General features: G+C 31.8%; 1 protein-coding gene and 1 non-coding gene across 28 annotated transcripts in view; both read right to left on the bottom strand.

The window, feature by feature from the left end:
* Positions 1-18181, bottom strand: part of MIPOL1 (mirror-image polydactyly 1) — a 329604-nt gene that overhangs the window by 252263 nt on the left and 59160 nt on the right. For 14 of the 27 annotated variants that reach the window (XM_072838324.1, XM_072838315.1, XM_072838323.1 and 11 more), the window contains 3 exons: positions 16013-16101; positions 11390-11528; positions 10732-10810 (listed from right to left, as the gene is read on the bottom strand). The exons of 4 other annotated variants lie outside the window; for them this stretch is intronic. Coding sequence is in view for 17 of the 23 variants with exons in the window: in XM_072838315.1 (XP_072694416.1) it covers positions 10732-10750 (19 nt within the window). In the remaining 6 variants the exon portion in view is untranslated. Of the gene's footprint in view, positions 1-10731; positions 10811-11389; positions 11529-14121; positions 14212-16012; positions 16102-18181 lie in introns of all 27 variants that reach the window. 9 more of the 27 variants (XM_072838319.1, XM_072838314.1, XM_072838317.1 and 6 more) reach the window with 2 other exon arrangements.
* Positions 3229-3382, bottom strand: LOC140640713 (small nucleolar RNA SNORA62/SNORA6 family). Its single transcript, XR_012037354.1, has one exon. It is a non-coding gene; the product is annotated as a small nucleolar RNA SNORA62/SNORA6 family (small nucleolar RNA).

Raw genomic sequence — 18181 nt, 5'->3', positions numbered from 1 at the left:
GCCAGTGGCTACCATGTTGCAAAGCACAGATACAAAGTCTTATGTAGTTCTAATATAAAATGTAATATATATAATGAAGAAGTTTAAAATATATGGGGATGGGGCAGAGGCAGTATATAGCTATCAGATATTGAAGTAGGATTTTATAGAGGTTTATGAAATTGGAAAATCATAAAAACCACATAATTTATTCATTTGCACGTGAAGGTTCAACATTCAAAATAAACTACATCTTTTACATTCTTATACATGTTTGCATATTTAGATAAACATATCAAAAAGGAGTGGTGAGGTTATTTCATCTTTGATTAAGACAACTGAAAATTTAGGGTTATCATATTTCAAATTATCCACTGGTTAGCCATGAAACTTATTTTACTGGAATTTTGTCATTTGTTTTATTATGAAAAAGCTACTGAAAGTGGTGGTACTAAACCAAATTTTAAAAAGTGTTTGTTTCATCAAGTTTGAATAGTCAGGAGCACATCAACATTCATTCTATTAGGGAAGAGAACAGATTTCTGTGTAAGAACTGAATTCCATCATAATGTTTCAGATTCTAGATTTTAATATCCTTTACTGTATGAAGACCATGAACACAGTATAATAGTATAATCTCCTAAAGCTTAGGCTACCTAATTAACTTATGAACATAACACATAAATTAAAGCTCTGTGAAACTTGTATCATCCTATTTAAACCATTACAAATATTATCTAGGTTGACATAATTGTGAAAACTGTCCTCAAATTTTATTAACTAACATGAGTGGTCTTTATTTCTTTTCTGCCTCAGTGATATGAATTATTTGGCTACCTACTATACATTTCTAACCTTTTCAGCCTTTCTCAATTTGTGTGATAAGAATAATTTATATAAAGTAATTAAAATATGAATAATGAACTTGGTAAGTCTTAAATTTCTACAATTGCAAGTAAAACAAGTTTCATAATTATCTATTTTTTGTTTGTTAAGTGCAAACACATACTGACTGCCCATGAATTCAACAATTTCATAAATCACTTATGGATGCTAACTTTCCCAGTAACATTTGTTATTGGAGAAAAAAGAGAAAAAAGACAGAATTTCATCTGTGCTTTTCATTTTATTTAAGGGCATTTTTAGATCTGAAAAACAAAATAGAAGAATCACCAGTCAGACACTAAGTGGAAATCACTGAAACACAATGTTAGTTCTAATGGATGGATGACTGTGTTTGGTCTTTTGAAACTTTGAAGTATAGGTAAGTCTTGATCACACAAATTAATAAATCCTAAAGCTGGAGTTAACAATAACCATTACACCCAAATTCTGCAGCTTAGCCCAGCCAATTTTTCAAAAGGTCAGGTTGTGAACTGGAGAAGATCAGGGAGGTCCACCGCATAGCTTTGTTGCCAGGCATCTCTCGTCTGGATTGTTGCAGGCATTTATTAGTATTCGTCAGCAGACTCAACAGAGCAAACAAGAAATTCAAGCACGAATAATAAAATGAAATGCTGCTATATAACCCTTTGTCATTCAGCAAATATGGGACTTTTTAGCTACATTGTTCCTAAACCTGGGTTACTACTTTAATTTTTCTCCACAGTGCTGACTGAATGAGTATGCATGTGTGTTAAATGCAGAGCTCCCCTAACAACTGCAGGACTGCCATTTAATCTGTTGGTAGATGGACCATTTCCTGTGGGAACCCTAGCTATGATTTCCAGATCCACCAAATAAATCTCAGATTAAGATTCCAAATGAAACCTGCCTTTGGCAGATAAAAAATGTCAAGATGGATATAAACAGTAAAATTATAAATTATCTAGGTGTTGCATGACAAACCAATGTTCAATTTTTTTTGTTGACATGTGCCCAGATATCAAAACTATATGAGACATTCATCAAATGTCACACTTTCATAATATTGGAGGCATCATTAAAACTGTTTGACTAAGGACCTCAAAGTGTTTAAGCAGTAGCTCAAAAGTATATTTGTGCAAAGTAGAAGAATAAATTTACATATCAGCAGCAGCTCATAAGGGATGGGTAAATATTCTGTTTATCTCTCATTGTAATTCAGGTTACTTTAAATACAAGGTATTAGGAAATCATTATACTCTATATGGCATCATTACATAACTTTCTATGCAAATGATGTGTGTTTTATTCAAATCTACCATTTGTTTCTCCAGGAAAAAAAACAAAACACAAAACCAAAAAACCACAAAAGCATAGAAGGAAAAGGTAGGGGACTCCCATTTCATCAATCAACCATGACTACTATACAAGTGTATTGTTGGTCAGTTATAGTATCATCAGCCCCATATTAGAGTTAACATTTATAACTTTCTTAAAAAGCACTAAATATCTGGAGTGAATGGGTGACGGGCACTGGGTGTTATTCTGTATGTTAGTAAATTGAACACCAATAAAAAATAAATTAAAAAAAAAAAAAGCACTAAATATCTGAAGCGAAAACAAGCCTGAGAAAAGTAAAAAAAAAATTTAATGTTTTCATTTCAAATGACTTGGGGAAAGGGAAGAGACTTAAGGAAAAAAAAGGTAATAAAAGACCAATATAGAACATCTTAGCAAATAGCCTGTTAAAAATGCAGAGGAAGTCTCTACTGCATTCTCAAGAGATCACGTATTGGCTTTTTAATGAAAATTTTTGTTTTGTCTTTGGTCTTCTTACCTGGACTAATGCAGCCTTGTCCTGGCCTTAAACTCTATACTGATTGACTAAATATGGGCACTGAAGATTTCTAAAAGGAAACAATCAGATTTGCCAAACTGAAATCATTATTTTTTTTAACTCTAAACTCTTAAAAACGGTTGTGTATAAAGTTTCAGTGACTACAAATATGCAACACTTGACTTTTAACAAAAATTCAAAAATATCTAATCTACTTAAAATAGGAATTCTTTCCAGTTATAAATTCTTTACACTTAATCTGTGGAAAGAATCCAGAATACTCTATACTCCACATCCCAAATGTTTATACACAAGCCCAAATTTTAAAGATGATGTATTCGTTCTATCTTTCCTATCGTATTTCCCCTAATACATGTTGGTTCGAGAAAACTAATGCTAAATTAAACCCCACCTATTCTAATCTGATTAATATTAATCTGAAAATTTTGAATGGGGGGGGAGAAATAAAAAAGACATTAATTAAAGAACGAAATAAAGGTTGTTAATGCTTTATTTTTTTCTTTTCTTTCTTTATTTTTATTTTTTATACTTGTAGCAAGAATTACAATCAAACTCTACTCATTGGATCAGAGACCCCTGTGGTGTTACTGAAAGACTTGCCCCTCTAGTAGCACACTACCTACACTTGCAAGCTCATTGGCCAGTCAGAGGCCTCAACTCCAAGCTCTAATAATGTGCATGTACTTAATTTTGATAAATCAAGAAACATTACTATATCTTGGTACATGTCAAATTACCTTAGGTACAGCCAGTGAAACCACTGAAAAAGAGAATTTAATTTTAATTTTAAAAATATTTAATTAGCAAAAACTAATATATTCAGTATCTATTCCACAAGTATAATTTTATCAATATGAACATCTTCACCCACTAGCAGCATCCTGACTTTAAAGTCCCAGAAAGTTTCCATATGTGAAGACTAGACTTACTCAAAAATTAAAAGTCAAATAGGATTTTTAAAAATAAATACTTTTAATTTACACCTTATCAGTACAATTTCACTCTTTGGCATAAAATTATTGAATCTACCCCAAAGCTCCAGATCAGAATATTTTTAATTCAGTCATTTAGACTATGAATTTCAAAATTTTGTAGCTTTATTTGTTGTTTGCCTTTTCACATTCTCCAAGAAAAAACAAAAAACACAAAGAAAAACTGCATCTGAAACTACTCCCTAAAAGTTAACAATGTCCTACATGTTAGGCTGTTCTGAATTACTTACACACACACACATACAACCCAAAACTAGTGAGTAAATGTAGTCACATCAATGCTACTCTACAAAGAGCCAATTAACCTGGACCGACTGTGTAAATGGCTATAATTTCAGTCTATACACCCATGTATATTGATTCAGATCTCCAAAATCAACAAAATGCCAGTACACACTCAGGACTTTATAGTAATCATACTAAAGGTAAAAAAATATAGCCACTATGGAGACCATAATGGCTACCTTAAATATAATTAGCTGATATCCTAATTTCTAATAAAAATTCAAAATTCAATGTTATATTAAAATTTGTGTTGTACATATGTGGTCCAGGAAGTGCTCTAGCATGAACGGGATATAACCAGAAATCAATGATGATTTTTATCAAAGACCTCAGAATCTTAAGGATGGTGAGCAAAAAACTTTTGAAAAATAAAGATTTTTTTTTCTATTTAAAAAAAAATAATAATGGTTTCCTGGCCACAAATAAATTTGCTAGAGCTTATATATAAAAGTAGAGTTTGATTTCCTTAAATCAAAGAAAAAGTTACAAGCTGTACAAAGAGAGGATCATACCATTAGTACAGAAATAATGGGGGAGAATTAAACCTATTAAAAAAAAGAAATTTCTGATTTGTTGTGCTTATTATTAATAATTATCATTTTTATAAAATAAAGGACCAAAGGTATAGTAAGAACTCCACATGAAGAGTATAGCCTAAACTGATTTAAAATAATTAAAAACAAAAACAGAAGGTAAGACTCCTATTATCCCACAAACTTCACCCCTTATTCAGAATTTATGGGTAGGTTCATTAATTGTAGCAAATGTTCCCCTATAGTGGAGGATGTTGATGGTGGGAAAAGTTGTGTGTGTGTTAAGAAGGTGGCTAAGGAACAGGGGATATAGTGGGAACTCTACACTTTCCTTCACAATTTTGTTGTGAACCTAAAATTTCTCTTCAAAATAAAAACTGTTTAAAAACTGCCAAAAAATAAAGAAAAAATAGAATTTATGGCATAAATTCACGAGTGTGAGTTATTCAAATCAGAAACAATGAATCTCAAAGCATAGCTCATAAACTTTATAATCAGACAGAAAACTTAATTTAACTTGTCCTTGTAAACATTTTTTTACTCCATTTTTTAAACTTAGGCCAACAGTAGTTAATGGAATCATTAATATCACACTTAGAAAAAAAGGTGTGAAGAATCCCATTTAAGTTATTTAAAATAAGATAAACTTACTTTTTTATGAAAGAGAATAACCCCATTCTTTTAAGAGTAGCCTTAACATTTCCTCTGTAAATGAATCAATCCTTGTTGACCAGCTGCCAGTAGTCCTAAAACCACTCTTCAAATATCCTAGATAGTCATGTGTGAGAAGCTACCAGCACCCTATTAAGTTAGGTCATATAGAGATAAATAGTAAATTTAATCAGACCTAGGACATGTTCTTTTTTAACCCTTCTATGGCATATGGAAAATTTTAAAAATGCATTTTTAAATTCACACTTGCCAAAAGGAAAAGAAAGATAGGTGTGGTGCCACTAGTCTGAAGATTTTTATTGCAATTGAGATTTCAATGCAGCGAAAATTAGATTCTACCCTAAATGAATATTATTGATTTTATATTCTCTTCTAACAAATATAAACATACTAAATACAAGCTACACTACTTTGAAAAATGTAGTTCCTAATGGTATCATGAACATTATATTTGAAAAGAATATTTTTATAAAACTAATAGTAACCATTTCGAGTACTGTTGTATCGGTTTCTTAAAAGTTTTGAAACTTTTTTACAGACCTACCTTTCACAGCTGGGTAGAATAACAATAACAACCACCACCACCAATTATTTAGGTCCTGTAAAATATGTTAACAATCTTTTTTTTTTTTTTAAAGCACGTGTAAAAGACCATCACCACCACCACACTAGTGAAAATAATTACTCTGGTATGGGAACTACAGATTATATAAACTCATTTCCTTTTTCAGATGTTGCAGTAGAGCTTTTAAATACACAATCCCTAATCTCCAAAACAGTCCAAAAGGAGTTATCTCCCTATTCTAAACACAAGAAAACTCAGTACAATTACAAAATTTGTGTCCAAGTCCAGGTAGGTAGTAAGTAGAAGATTAAAAAACCTAAAATCCATGTCTATCTAGCTCCAAAACCTGTTTTTTTCTATTTTAACATTTTATGAAATTCTTAAGTGCATTGGTTCTCTAATAAAATTTACTTTCTGCTATGAAACAAAAACATATTGCAATAATTTTTAAGGAAAATATACCATTACTTAATAGAAAGCCAATTATTAAATACAATTCAAGTCCTGTAATTTAACAGGGAATGATTAAGTATCTAGATTTCAAAACACTGAATGTCAAGCAGTGTCTAATCATAATGCCTAGGAATCTTTTTTCCTACCAGCTATCTTGCTGGTAGAAATAGATGGCCATTCTATGCAACTCACCATTTCCTTTTTCTCTGCCTTAAAAAGAAAGTTTATGAAAATGATATGAAATTCTACAAGTATATTTTAGTTACAATGATCAGACATTGAAAAGCATGCTAGATGTTTCTCTGTAGTATTTTTAAAGATGTCTCGCCTTATAAAATGCTCGCAAATCATGCAATAGTTTGAGATATAATCCAATTACAGAACGACCGATGGACAAAAGGTAAAAATAATACATACTTTGTGAAAAGACAGAAAGATAGATGAACCAATAATAAAAGAGGCTGATGGTGGCACACAGGTTCCAAATGCCAAACAAAAATAAACAGTATTCTGACTCAACAAGAAACTAACAAATCACTGACAAGTTACCTTTTGCTGGGTTTTAGTTATTTATTTTGCTCCATAGAAAAACGGTAAGAATCATGCTTACAAAAGATAATTGTTAGTTTAATTCTAAAGTAAAGAGGACAGTTGCTTTTTACTTAAATTCAGCAATTTAAGATTTTTAAAATATTTGCTAGCCTCCAGTAAATGACAGTACGAAAGGACTCGAAGCAGTTCTAGCAGTGGTTTTTCATCTCGAGTTTCAAATGAATACAGTGATTCAAAATCATGTTTGTTTTCTAAGTTTAAAAGTAAATAGTTTAAGAACACAGGATTCATATAGAAATTGAGATAATATATGTAAGTGAAAATAACTTCTCTAGTATAAAATACATATTAAATATAATTCCCTAAAATAGTAAACCTAAAAATCATATTGAAGAAACTCACAAAATTCATAGGTTTTTGTCTAAAGCTTCCTCAAGCTGTATGATTCTTACCATTTTTGCCTTCAATTTTGAGGTAAGAAATATTATAAATACAGTAGACTTAATATTTAATTTGGGTAGGCACAGTAACCTTTTTTAACCTATCTTAGGGAACACTGACCCCTAAAGGTTCTAAATTTAAATAAGTTTCACAATATTCTAAATTTAAATGGCATCTGGACACCATTTTTCCCTATATTATTGTAGATACATACACTTATGGCAGATATGTTTGTTTATAAATATATAAGCTATTTTCAGTCGACTGTTGAGCACTATAAACAACTGAACCACATTTCTGCCAATTTAATAAAAACCACCAAAATTTAATAAGAATATCCAGAAAATTATTATACTATTCCAAAAAATTACAACAGACTTCCAACCCTCGTGCTTTTTTCTTACATAGTTAAGTAAATAATAAGTAAATGTTTAAAAGAGCTGGGCAACCAATCACATAACAACTCACTCTGGGGGGCTAACTTTACATGCATCCTTTGATTATAACATTTCATTTTTTTTCTGAAAAAGCAGAAACAACAACAAAAAAAGAACCCTGACAAACAAAGTTTTCACAAAAGGGAAAACATCATTTACTTCTTAAGAAACTAGAAGATATTACCAATGCTTACTTGGCACACATGTTGATTCACCTCCCAACAACACAACTTTAAATTTCAGCCATTTAGAGTAAAAACAACTCTTCAAGAAATCTGGACAAGTTTTGTAGATGCCTTCATCCATCCTACCTACCAACCACAGCTTTACATTTTCTAAACTGTCAATAATGACAAAAAACAAAAAAAGTAAATTGTTCTGTTGACATTATATACCTCATCAACTCAGACTTCAAATATCTCAGCAATGTTTCTACACTAAAGTTAGATAAAGAAGAGCCATTTTACAACCCTTATAATAAGATTTGTAAGACATGCCACAAAGGCATGTCTATGTAATATAAGTTTTTAGTGCTCTATTTCTTAAAAAAAAAAAAAGTAAATATGAAGTAAAATAATTGATTATCCAAGCAGGCTATGAACACTAGTATAAGACAGAGCTTTGAAGTAATCTGTGCTTTACAATAAATCCTGTGAACCCTGATGTCAAGGCAATGACCATGTGAGATTTTAAACGTATCAATTATCATAAAACTCAAAAGATATTACATCTACCTATTTAATTTTATTCCTTAATAATGTTTCATTAACAAGCCCTTTATATGAAGGAATGTCCTATTCCTACGTCTGATGTAAAAAAAAAAAAAAAAAAGCCTGAAAAATGCAAATTTTCTTAATGATGTTTCAGTCACGTCTATTGTGGTCTGTGCTTTCTGCAAACTATTTATGCATCTATGTCTTCAACCCTAAAGCCTTCTTTTCTGTAAGTGTCCAAGAGCTTCAGCAGCTCCCTTCCTTAACTTCTTTCCTGGTTATTCTACTTATGAGAAGTATTTCCTCCACAGCCTGTTGCTTTAGATATATTAAAAATAATTCCTTTGGTTCCATAGAGATCCTTTGTCTATAATTTGAACAACATGATTTCCACAGCAATGTGACCTCTGAATAGGGAACATAAATAACAGGGGCATCATTATTTACTTCCTCTTTTCTTATTATTGCACATAAATGGAATAAAAACTGCCTTGAGCTCTTGGAAAGAAGAATGTTTCTTGTTTATTTGCATAAATGAATAAAAACAGCTACAACAAATTAGTTCCCAGCTTCACACCAGTACAAACTTGAATAAAGAAAGCAGACTGCAATTGTCACAAAGCCCATTCACTAACAATATAAACTTTGAATTAAATGCCTCTACCTTATTCAGATATAACCTGCTATTACTTTGTACACAATTCAGTTACTTGGATTCTAAACTCCTAACAAGCAGCCTAGAATCACAAATTAGAAGAGAAAGCTTGCTAATGGCAACAAATTTATAATCCGACAGAAATAAAAAACAAATGCAGAAAGCACAGCACCTTTCTATAATTCAAAAGAATGTAGAACTATTATTTAATAAAATGATAACAGAATAGTACCCCAAAATGGCCTTTAACCTTCTGAAAAAGGTAACTGTGTGGTTGATATATAGGGAAGAAGAACCCTAGTGGGGAAGGGAGAATCAAAAAAGGAAATGTGTGCAATGTTTTGGTAACAGTCTAATTTTTTAAACATAAAATTTAGAGGAAATAAAAACAATGTACATAGAGATTTAAGCCTTCAACTATATGCAACACTATATTCAGAATGGTTAGTTTCCTAGGGATTCCAGATTTGCAAAATTTTATCGTAAGAGACCTCAATTAAAAAAACTTAACATTTTGGCAGCCCCCGTGACGCAGTGGTTTAGCGCCGCCTGCAGCCCGGGGTGTGATCCTGGAGACCCGAGATCAAGTCCCACATCGGGCTCCCTGCATGGAGCCTGCTTCTCCCTCTGCCTGTGTCTCTGCCTCTCTCTTCGCTCTCTCTGAATGAATAAATAAATAAATCTTAAAAAAAAAACAAAAACACTTAACATTTTTTAAACCCCTCTCTTTATGGCTCCCTGATATCTTGCTCAACAGTGCCCTGCCTGCCTGCCCTATTTACCTGCCCTATTTACCTGTGTGTGTGTGTGTGTGTGTGTGTGTGTGTGTATGAGTGTGTTATCTATCCATCCATCTACCCATCCTCTTTCTTTTTTTCAGGCCATCTCTCGGTCTTGTTATCTTTTAGACTACGTTTCCATCTCTGGCTGTTCTCTCCCTTTGCCTATGCATTTTGTTCTGTCTCTCTCTGGTAGGGTCTCTTGCCGTCTCCCTCTGCATATCTGTCTGTGGCTCCACTTCAGGCCCCCTCTGGCTTCATCTCTCTGTGGGTGTCTCTTCCTGAGTGCATGTTTTGCTGTGCACCTGTCTCCACCTCTATCTCTGTATCCGAATGTATCGTGGTCTGTTTCTCTGTGTCATCTGTCTGTCTGTCTGTCTCTCTCTGTATATCTTCTATCTTCCTTCACTGTTTGTCTCTTTTCCTGGGTGTGTGTGTATATGTTTTCCCCTGTCTCGCTCCTTGTATGTCTCTGTCTCTTTCTCACCGGGTTTCTCTTCCTCTGGTATCTTCCTGTGTGTATCCACATGTGTGTGTCTTTCTCTGTGTGTGTGCTTCCACATGTGTGTCTGTGCCTCCCTCTTAGACTCTAGTATCTCCCTTCTATGTCTGTGTCTCTTTGTTTGTGCTTCTTTCTCTGCAATGTGGCTCTCCCTATGCACCTCTCTCTCAGTCATTCTCTCAATCTCCCCTCTCAATCACTTTGTTTATATGTTTCTTTCTCTTTCCCTGTGTATGTTTCTCTTTCTCTCTCAGTATCTCTTCCTCTGTGTCTTTCTTTGTGTCTCTTTTGCAGTATGTGGGTCTCTTTGTGTGTGCTTCCTTCTTTGTATGTGTGCATGTGTGCTTGTCTGCCTCCATCTAATATACTGCTTAGAACAAACACACTGCATTCAATGCCTTGAACTAGCACCACACCTGGGGTTTGGTATTAATACCTTAAAAGTCCTTACCTTTTGACCAGTCCTCCATTTGTACTTCTGTTCTTGTTTGCTCTGGCAATGTCTCTGGTTTTTACTCCAAGATTTGAAGCTAAAATAAAGCCAACTCTAGATAAATAAACTTAAAACAATATATCAGAACACACCTAAACCTTACCTTTGTTTAACAGAGAATTTACAGGATAAATGGTTTTCTAAAACATTTATAATGGGACTATTAACTGTATATTTCAACAGATCAAATTGAATCTTTTTTCTCAGAAAAAGGTTCTTTCTTTCACACTTATATTTTAGTAAATACAGCTCAGGTTAAGTTTCCAGATATTCTTGCTCCTTTGGTTAAAGAATCATTTAATTTATTTAAATCTTTTTGAACTCTAACAATTTAAGAAAAATAAAACTTATATCCTATGTCATAAACTTTATATCAAAAATTTCAAATTTATTGATTTGAATTTACAATGTGTATTTTCATATAAAATATTTTATACTTGTAGAAGTCAATAAAATACTATTTGAATTTTTTAAAAAGCAGAAAGGCTTATTAACTTATGGAATTATTGATATTTGTCTTGCATTTGTTTTCATAATAAACATGACAAAAGCTACACAAGGTTTGTTGTGGGGGTTTTTTTGGCATGCTTTTTAAGGAGAATAAAATTTGATTTACCTCACAGCTAGAACTCTGTGTTCTTTTAAAAAGTCCTCAAATAAGGCTGTAGTAAGCTTCTCCTTTTCCAATTTTCTCTAAATATGTTGATCTGGAGTTGGCAATCTTTTTCTAAGTTCCTCATTTACTTTTGGATTAGCTGAAAATATAGGAAGTTATTAATATCAAAGAAATATGTCCCAGTCAATGAAGCCATTTCCCTACATATTGCCCAAAAAGGTTAATAATAATTGCAGTCTTTTAATAAGAGATTCATATAGCAAGACATGTAGAAAATACAGTCTTTAATAACCTCTGGAGTATTTTAAAACATGTCTTACAGGCCTTAATGTGCTTAGTAATATACTATTTAAAACCATAATTTTATCCCTCTGCAATATACAGTCACTCTTCCTCATCATTTACCCAGCTAATGAATGCCAGCAATTAGTAAAATGTAATCCCATTGCACAATCATTTTAATGCTTTTAGCACTCAGAAAAGTAAACACCAAATTAATACTGCTCAAGCCATATCAGATCCTAGTTGGAAGCAAGCAATTATAGTTCAGCTCCTCAGGTGTAATTAAATGATTGAAATGATTTAGTTCCATAAATGCAAGTTAATTCATAAGCAAGCAACAAATATACTGGGAGTAATTACAAGAAACATTGACAGTCTAAGCAGGGCTAATGCTTTTATGAGGCTGATATAGTAAAATGCTGCCCTCTCCTGGGCATGTAAGTGAATATCTCAGAGCCAAATACAAAACAAAAACCACCTCTCCAAAACCTAAGTTTTAAAAAGCTACAAGAAAAATAATAACAACCAATATATCAATTTGATTTCATTCCTTATACAAAAAAATTAACATGTAGTTTATACTGTGATCATTTCTACACACCCTGGTTATTAATACTTTTTCTAGCCAAACTCTGAATAGGAGTCCCAAAACATACCAGGCAATTTCTATTATGTCTAATGAAACAAAATGATTTCATATGGAACACTGACAGACTGCAAATGAGACTTCTAGTACCGGTCTAGACTACTAGGCCAATGCCTATATCCTCTCATTGGTAAACCCTAAGTGGACCATTATAGATAATAACTAAACAAGCTTTGAATAAGTCTAAAATTTTCAAGAATAATAATCTCTGAAAAATATAAAATACTGTTATTATAGCTATGCATAATGGTCTAAAATTAATTTTTTAGTGAACTTTAATAATAAAAAACTAGTGTGCTGGTGTAATATCATTATAAGCACATTTGAAAACAAAGAGTAACAGGTGGTACGTAAAATAAAATGCATTCTGGTTTTACTTAACACCATTCCCAATTTTTTTACTTCTTCAGGCTAAAATTCAGAACAAAGTGACTTGTATACCACTCAGATGGTTCTTAACTAACTTCTCACGCTAAACTTTAAGGAGCTTATTTATTATACATTTAAGTTATGCTACAATCAATAAATGTATTAACACATATGTATTTGAATCACTAAATCCAATCAGAATCATCCCTTTGTCTATAAAATTGAATATAGTCTCAAATATTACCAACAGTACAACAAATGCTTAATTCTCCAATAAATGCAAATAATACCTGAAGAGGATAATGTTTAACATTACCAATATTTTTGTGGAGGGGGGAAAACATTATTGTTCTTCTGATACGCCTTTGAATGTGTTAAAATAACCATGTTTTAAGTCATATCTTACCTAAACTATAAAAATAAAATAAACCAAAATATTAAAAAGTCCTGCCACTAAGTTTAAAATGTACAGCACATTTGCTTTGCCCTTGATGTCACAGTCTTATTTTTCAATTCATATCTTGTACACTGTAAGTTAATTGCTTTTGGAAAGTACTTATTATTCATGTAAAAATTAATGTGCCAATGTGTTTAAATCCTCTTAAATGACCATTCATGCATCTTTCTTCTTTAAGTACCAATGAAATCTGTCAAAAGACATCAATGCAAAATGGTCTTAAAGAAAGTTCTAATAGAGATTTTTTTTCTGCTAACACAAGATTTTCATATTCACCAACTTTACTTAAATTCCATTAATTTTTTAAGCTACTTTTAATAAATTCACCAAGTAAAATTTTTAGGCCCCATAGTCTGTCATTTGTGTTCCAGCTGACATTATGAATATTAATAACAGTGTTATCCTGATTAAATAGGCTTCATATGAAATCCCTGTGAATCCTATAGCTCAGACATCTCATTTTTCCAACTCTTTATGAATTTGGATTCAGACATTAAACTGGAAAAATCTTAAAAAACAGATTTAATGGCACATTTGCATATTGTCAAGCAAAAATTAGATGTTCTAATGATTCAAATAATTACAACTTATATATCTATATATTGTAAAAGGAATAGAAGACTTCTGTAAACATGCAATATGTTTTATACTTATATTCATTTTAGGATAAAGATAAGACTAATAAAATACTAACTCCTTTCCTTAACTTAAAGATTTGGTATCAAGAACTTGTTTCAATTAAAAATTATATATTCATGTTAAAACTAGCTGGATGATTTTACAGCAGACATCTGATAGTCTCCTTAATCAAAATACTATCTATTATACCACAGTCAAAATATAATTGCTTTATTATTACTAATGTATACCAGGTAACAAAATAAAATCAATTTCCAACTAAAGTTTGTTTATAAGTTGTGCTAGAATAAATTACCTAGGTTAAAAAAGACAAAAAAAAAAAACTTTGATAGAACATACCACATCAGCATCTGTTAAATTAAGACCTTCTCCATCACAGATTCCTAACCTCATTCCTTCAAGTTGTTTTTAATCTTCAAAGGAAGTGGTCTTATTATGTAGAAAAAAAGGAAAAATAAATAATAATTAAGGAAACTGGATACCCTCTTCTCTCTCTAGCTACGTGAGAATCTGAATGTATCCACCAAAATTTCCTATCTTCACCCTATCAAAAAAATTAAGATGGAAAAAATTTAAACAGCTCTATGATCTCAAATGTGACTTGACTCTTTATTTACTCAGCAGTAAAACACCTCATGAAACAAAATTTGTTCTTTGACTAGTCTAAAATTTCTAATCTACCTAAAAATTATGTGATTCTCACATTTCTCCTTTAAAATTAAAACAATGCCTTTTTGATAGTAAAGCATTTTATTTAAAAACAGGGTTCATCCTTGTAACAATACCCAGGATTTGTAAAAACTTATTTTAAATAGGAAATGCCTTTCCTACCTTCTTCCACAAAAGCCTTATTATAAGCAAAGGTTTTTTGACTGACTTTGTTTTGGTTAATGGCATTTTTTTTCATAATACATCTTTAATCACAAATTTTATAAATTGAATCCAATGATGTCAAACTAGGAATCATTTGTAATATGGCTTCATATCCAACCATAACTAAGAACCTCCAAATTTTCTATTTCCTAGTTGAAAAAGTTGAGATAATTTCTGCATTGAAATGATTTAATTAAAAGGCAAAAGGAGAGCACTGTATTTCTGAGAGCCAGATATTTTATCACATAACTCATCATACACAATATATGCATATGTTCCACTACTGGATTTTCATCTTATTAGACAAAAGTCTCCCAAACATTCACAGTTCCCAGCACATTCTCTTCCAAATGGAATTCCTTGCCCTCACTGTGCCTGTCACAGCCCATTCCTTACTCAGCTCTAGACAACCCAAGTTCTTCAGAGCCAGGGAGAGCAAGGAGAGGCTTAGGGAGAAAGGATAAGGAATAAGAGGTTCCACTCCATAGCTATTAAAATTTAAAATCCATACACTATTTGATCCCTCAGTTTTACTATTAAAAATATTTAGAAAAATATGTAAAATAAATTTTTATGTACAAAGACACTCATTGAGGCAGTATTTATTTGTTAGTAAGCTCTCGTTATACTGAATTTCTTTGTTTCTTGAATTTACCAAGCTTATTCTTGCCTCAGAGCTTTTATACTTACTAGTTTCTCTGCCTAGAATTCTCTTCTCCAACTCTCTACACTATTGTTCTCATTATTTAGTCTGGCTGGCTGTCGTCTTTCTTTCCTGCTTTTGCCTGGTCATTCTACCTAAAGTAAAAACTCTTTTCCCAATCATAGTTTCATGAAGGCAGTAATATAGATAATAAGTTGTTTAGGTTTTATTTCATTGTGTTTGATATATTTCAACCAACTACATATATTTAAGCTAATGCAAGCAGAGCCCTGGATTTTCTCCTTCATCTGCATTCTTAGAAGCTATTTGGCATACAGTGTGAGTACTCAGTATATATTTGATGGACAGACAGGTAGATGGATGGATGGATGGATCAGTGACTAGCAGAAAAACAGACCTAATATAAATGATCCTCAACAGAAAACTGGTAAAATAAAATGTGGTATAATCATAAAACAAACCTATATGGTTTGTATCATACAAATGCACGCATGTACTACGTGTGGAAGATTCTTTCAATAAGCATTTATTAAGCACTTGTATATTGTGTGTCAGATACTATCCTAGGAGATAGATATAAAATGATGAATAAGACAAATAAATTTCCTACCCAAAATACATCTTTAGCCAAAACAATGCAGGCACAAAACATAAATACAGCAAAAATAGAGAAAAATGTAAAATTATACTTACATATGCATACATGCTTGAATAGGTGTAACAAAGAATACACAGGCAATTATAACCAGTGAAGAAAGGACATAAGAGTTGAGGTGAGGAGACTGAGGAATGAGAGAAGGAAGTATTTTTAGTTCATTTTATATCTATCTGTATAATTTGATTTTTTAAACATGTACATGTATTATTTTTAACTTAATAGTTAAATATTAATTAATAACCTTTGAATTGAATAGGAAACTTTGAAACTATTTGTAACTATTATACCTGAGAGATCTAAAATGAATAAAAAGGACATAATCTTTGTGACTCCTTTGAAACTTGAAAAAATTATTACCTAATTAATCTTTTATAATTATACTTTATTATGGTTGTTTACTTGCTTGCTTGGTTTAAGTAGAGTAAAAAGTTAAAATTAAAACTACTAGATAATAGGAATTTTTTGGAAAAGCTTAAAATGAGCTTCCTAAGAGGTATGCAAATATTTCTTAAAACAACCACATTTCTTTGTTCAGTCAGGGACTATTTATAATAGTCTTAGTGTTCAGGATTTTCAGGTTCAGAAAGTTTATATTAAAAATAACTTTTTCTATATTATGACAATTGTAGGTTTGTCTCACATAGTTCCCCTGTGCTATATGCTTTAGTAATCGAGAAATTACTATCAAAAAGATAAATTAATCCTCATTATTGACAGTCATAGAAGGATATCAAATTAGGAAGAAATAACTATTTGGTTTAAAATAAATGACTCACATTTTTTAAAACTTGGAGGGCAAAACAATATACCACTTGGAACACTGAGACTGTTTTCAGTGCCAGTTACAAATGGCGCTTTGATAACAAAAATGGCACTGCATAGCCTATTGATAAATTTTTAAAAGGCAAAACTTTAAAACTAGTATTATTTTCAGAGTGCTAATCAGATATAGGATTTTCTAAAATATCCTGAAACGTTTTGCCCTAGGCCAAACTAAACTAAATCACTTTAATCTAGCACAGAACAGAATATAAAAACAAAGTCAGCTTATAGAATAGTTTCTCTAGGGAACAAACAGCCTGTTTTCATAAGATTCATGTGGGTGCCAAGTTCTGATGCAATTACCTACTCCTTCACACAAAGGCTTGCATTTCCACACAACCAATTGAAGTTCTTGGCATATCAAAGGTAAAAAAGTGTAAGAGCAAGTTAAATCAATCTACAATGACAACTGGTATGAGCAGCCACTTGAAATCAAATGAAATAACAACTATCAAAAAATGTCTTTCTAAAATAAAGTAAAAATAACCACATAAAGTCTTAATTATTTCATCAGGCATCATATGATTACTAACAGATTTTATCAAAAAGCTATTTAAGAATTTGTACTGAGACATTTACAAACAGACATATATATGAGAACAAATATATTCCAGTAACAACAGTTATACCTTGTGTTTTGAACAGTGAATAGCAATTCATACACTGTATAATTAATGTTTATGCCACCTGCTAAAATTACATTACCCAATCATTCTCAATGGACAGTGCTGCATGTAAACTATACATTTTGTTTTTTTTAAATTATGATGTTGAAGACAACTTCTAGGCTGCAAAGTACAATCACTAGGACAAAATCTTTAAACAGTACAATGAACATTAGGTGTACAGCTCTAATTTCTAGTCATGGCTATCAGTCACCTTTATCTGAAGAACTACAAAAGCTCATGTAATTTCTTTCTTTTTTTTTTTTTTTTTTTTTTTTTTTTTATGATAGTCACACACAGAGAGAGAGAGAGAGAGAGAGAGGCAGAGACACAGGCAGAGGGAGAAGCAGGCTCCATGTACCGGGAGCCTGATGTGGGGATTCAATCCCGGGTCTCCAGGATCGCGCCCTGGGCCAAAGGCAGGCGCCAAACCGCTGCGCCACCCAGGGATCCCTCATGTAATTTCTTAAGAGTTATTCTTACTGAATGTTTTCACTAATGAAAAGTATGTAACAAGAATATGGTCCTAAAATAGATATTCCATAGTTAATAATAAAATAATAAATATACAGTATGAAAAGAAAACTATAAGCCAACTGTGTATAGCAATTTCCTTCAAGAAACATTTTTATTCTTCTTGCATTTGAAATTATAATTTCAACTATAAATTATATGTAAGTATTGCACTATCTCTTTTCTTCATCACATTATAAAGAG

Source organism: Canis lupus, chromosome 9 (genome assembly GCF_048164855.1).
Source record: "Canis lupus baileyi chromosome 9, mCanLup2.hap1, whole genome shotgun sequence".
NCBI classification, from domain to species: Eukaryota; Metazoa; Chordata; class Mammalia; order Carnivora; family Canidae; genus Canis; species Canis lupus.
This window is presented reverse-complemented; position numbering and strand designations above follow the sequence as displayed.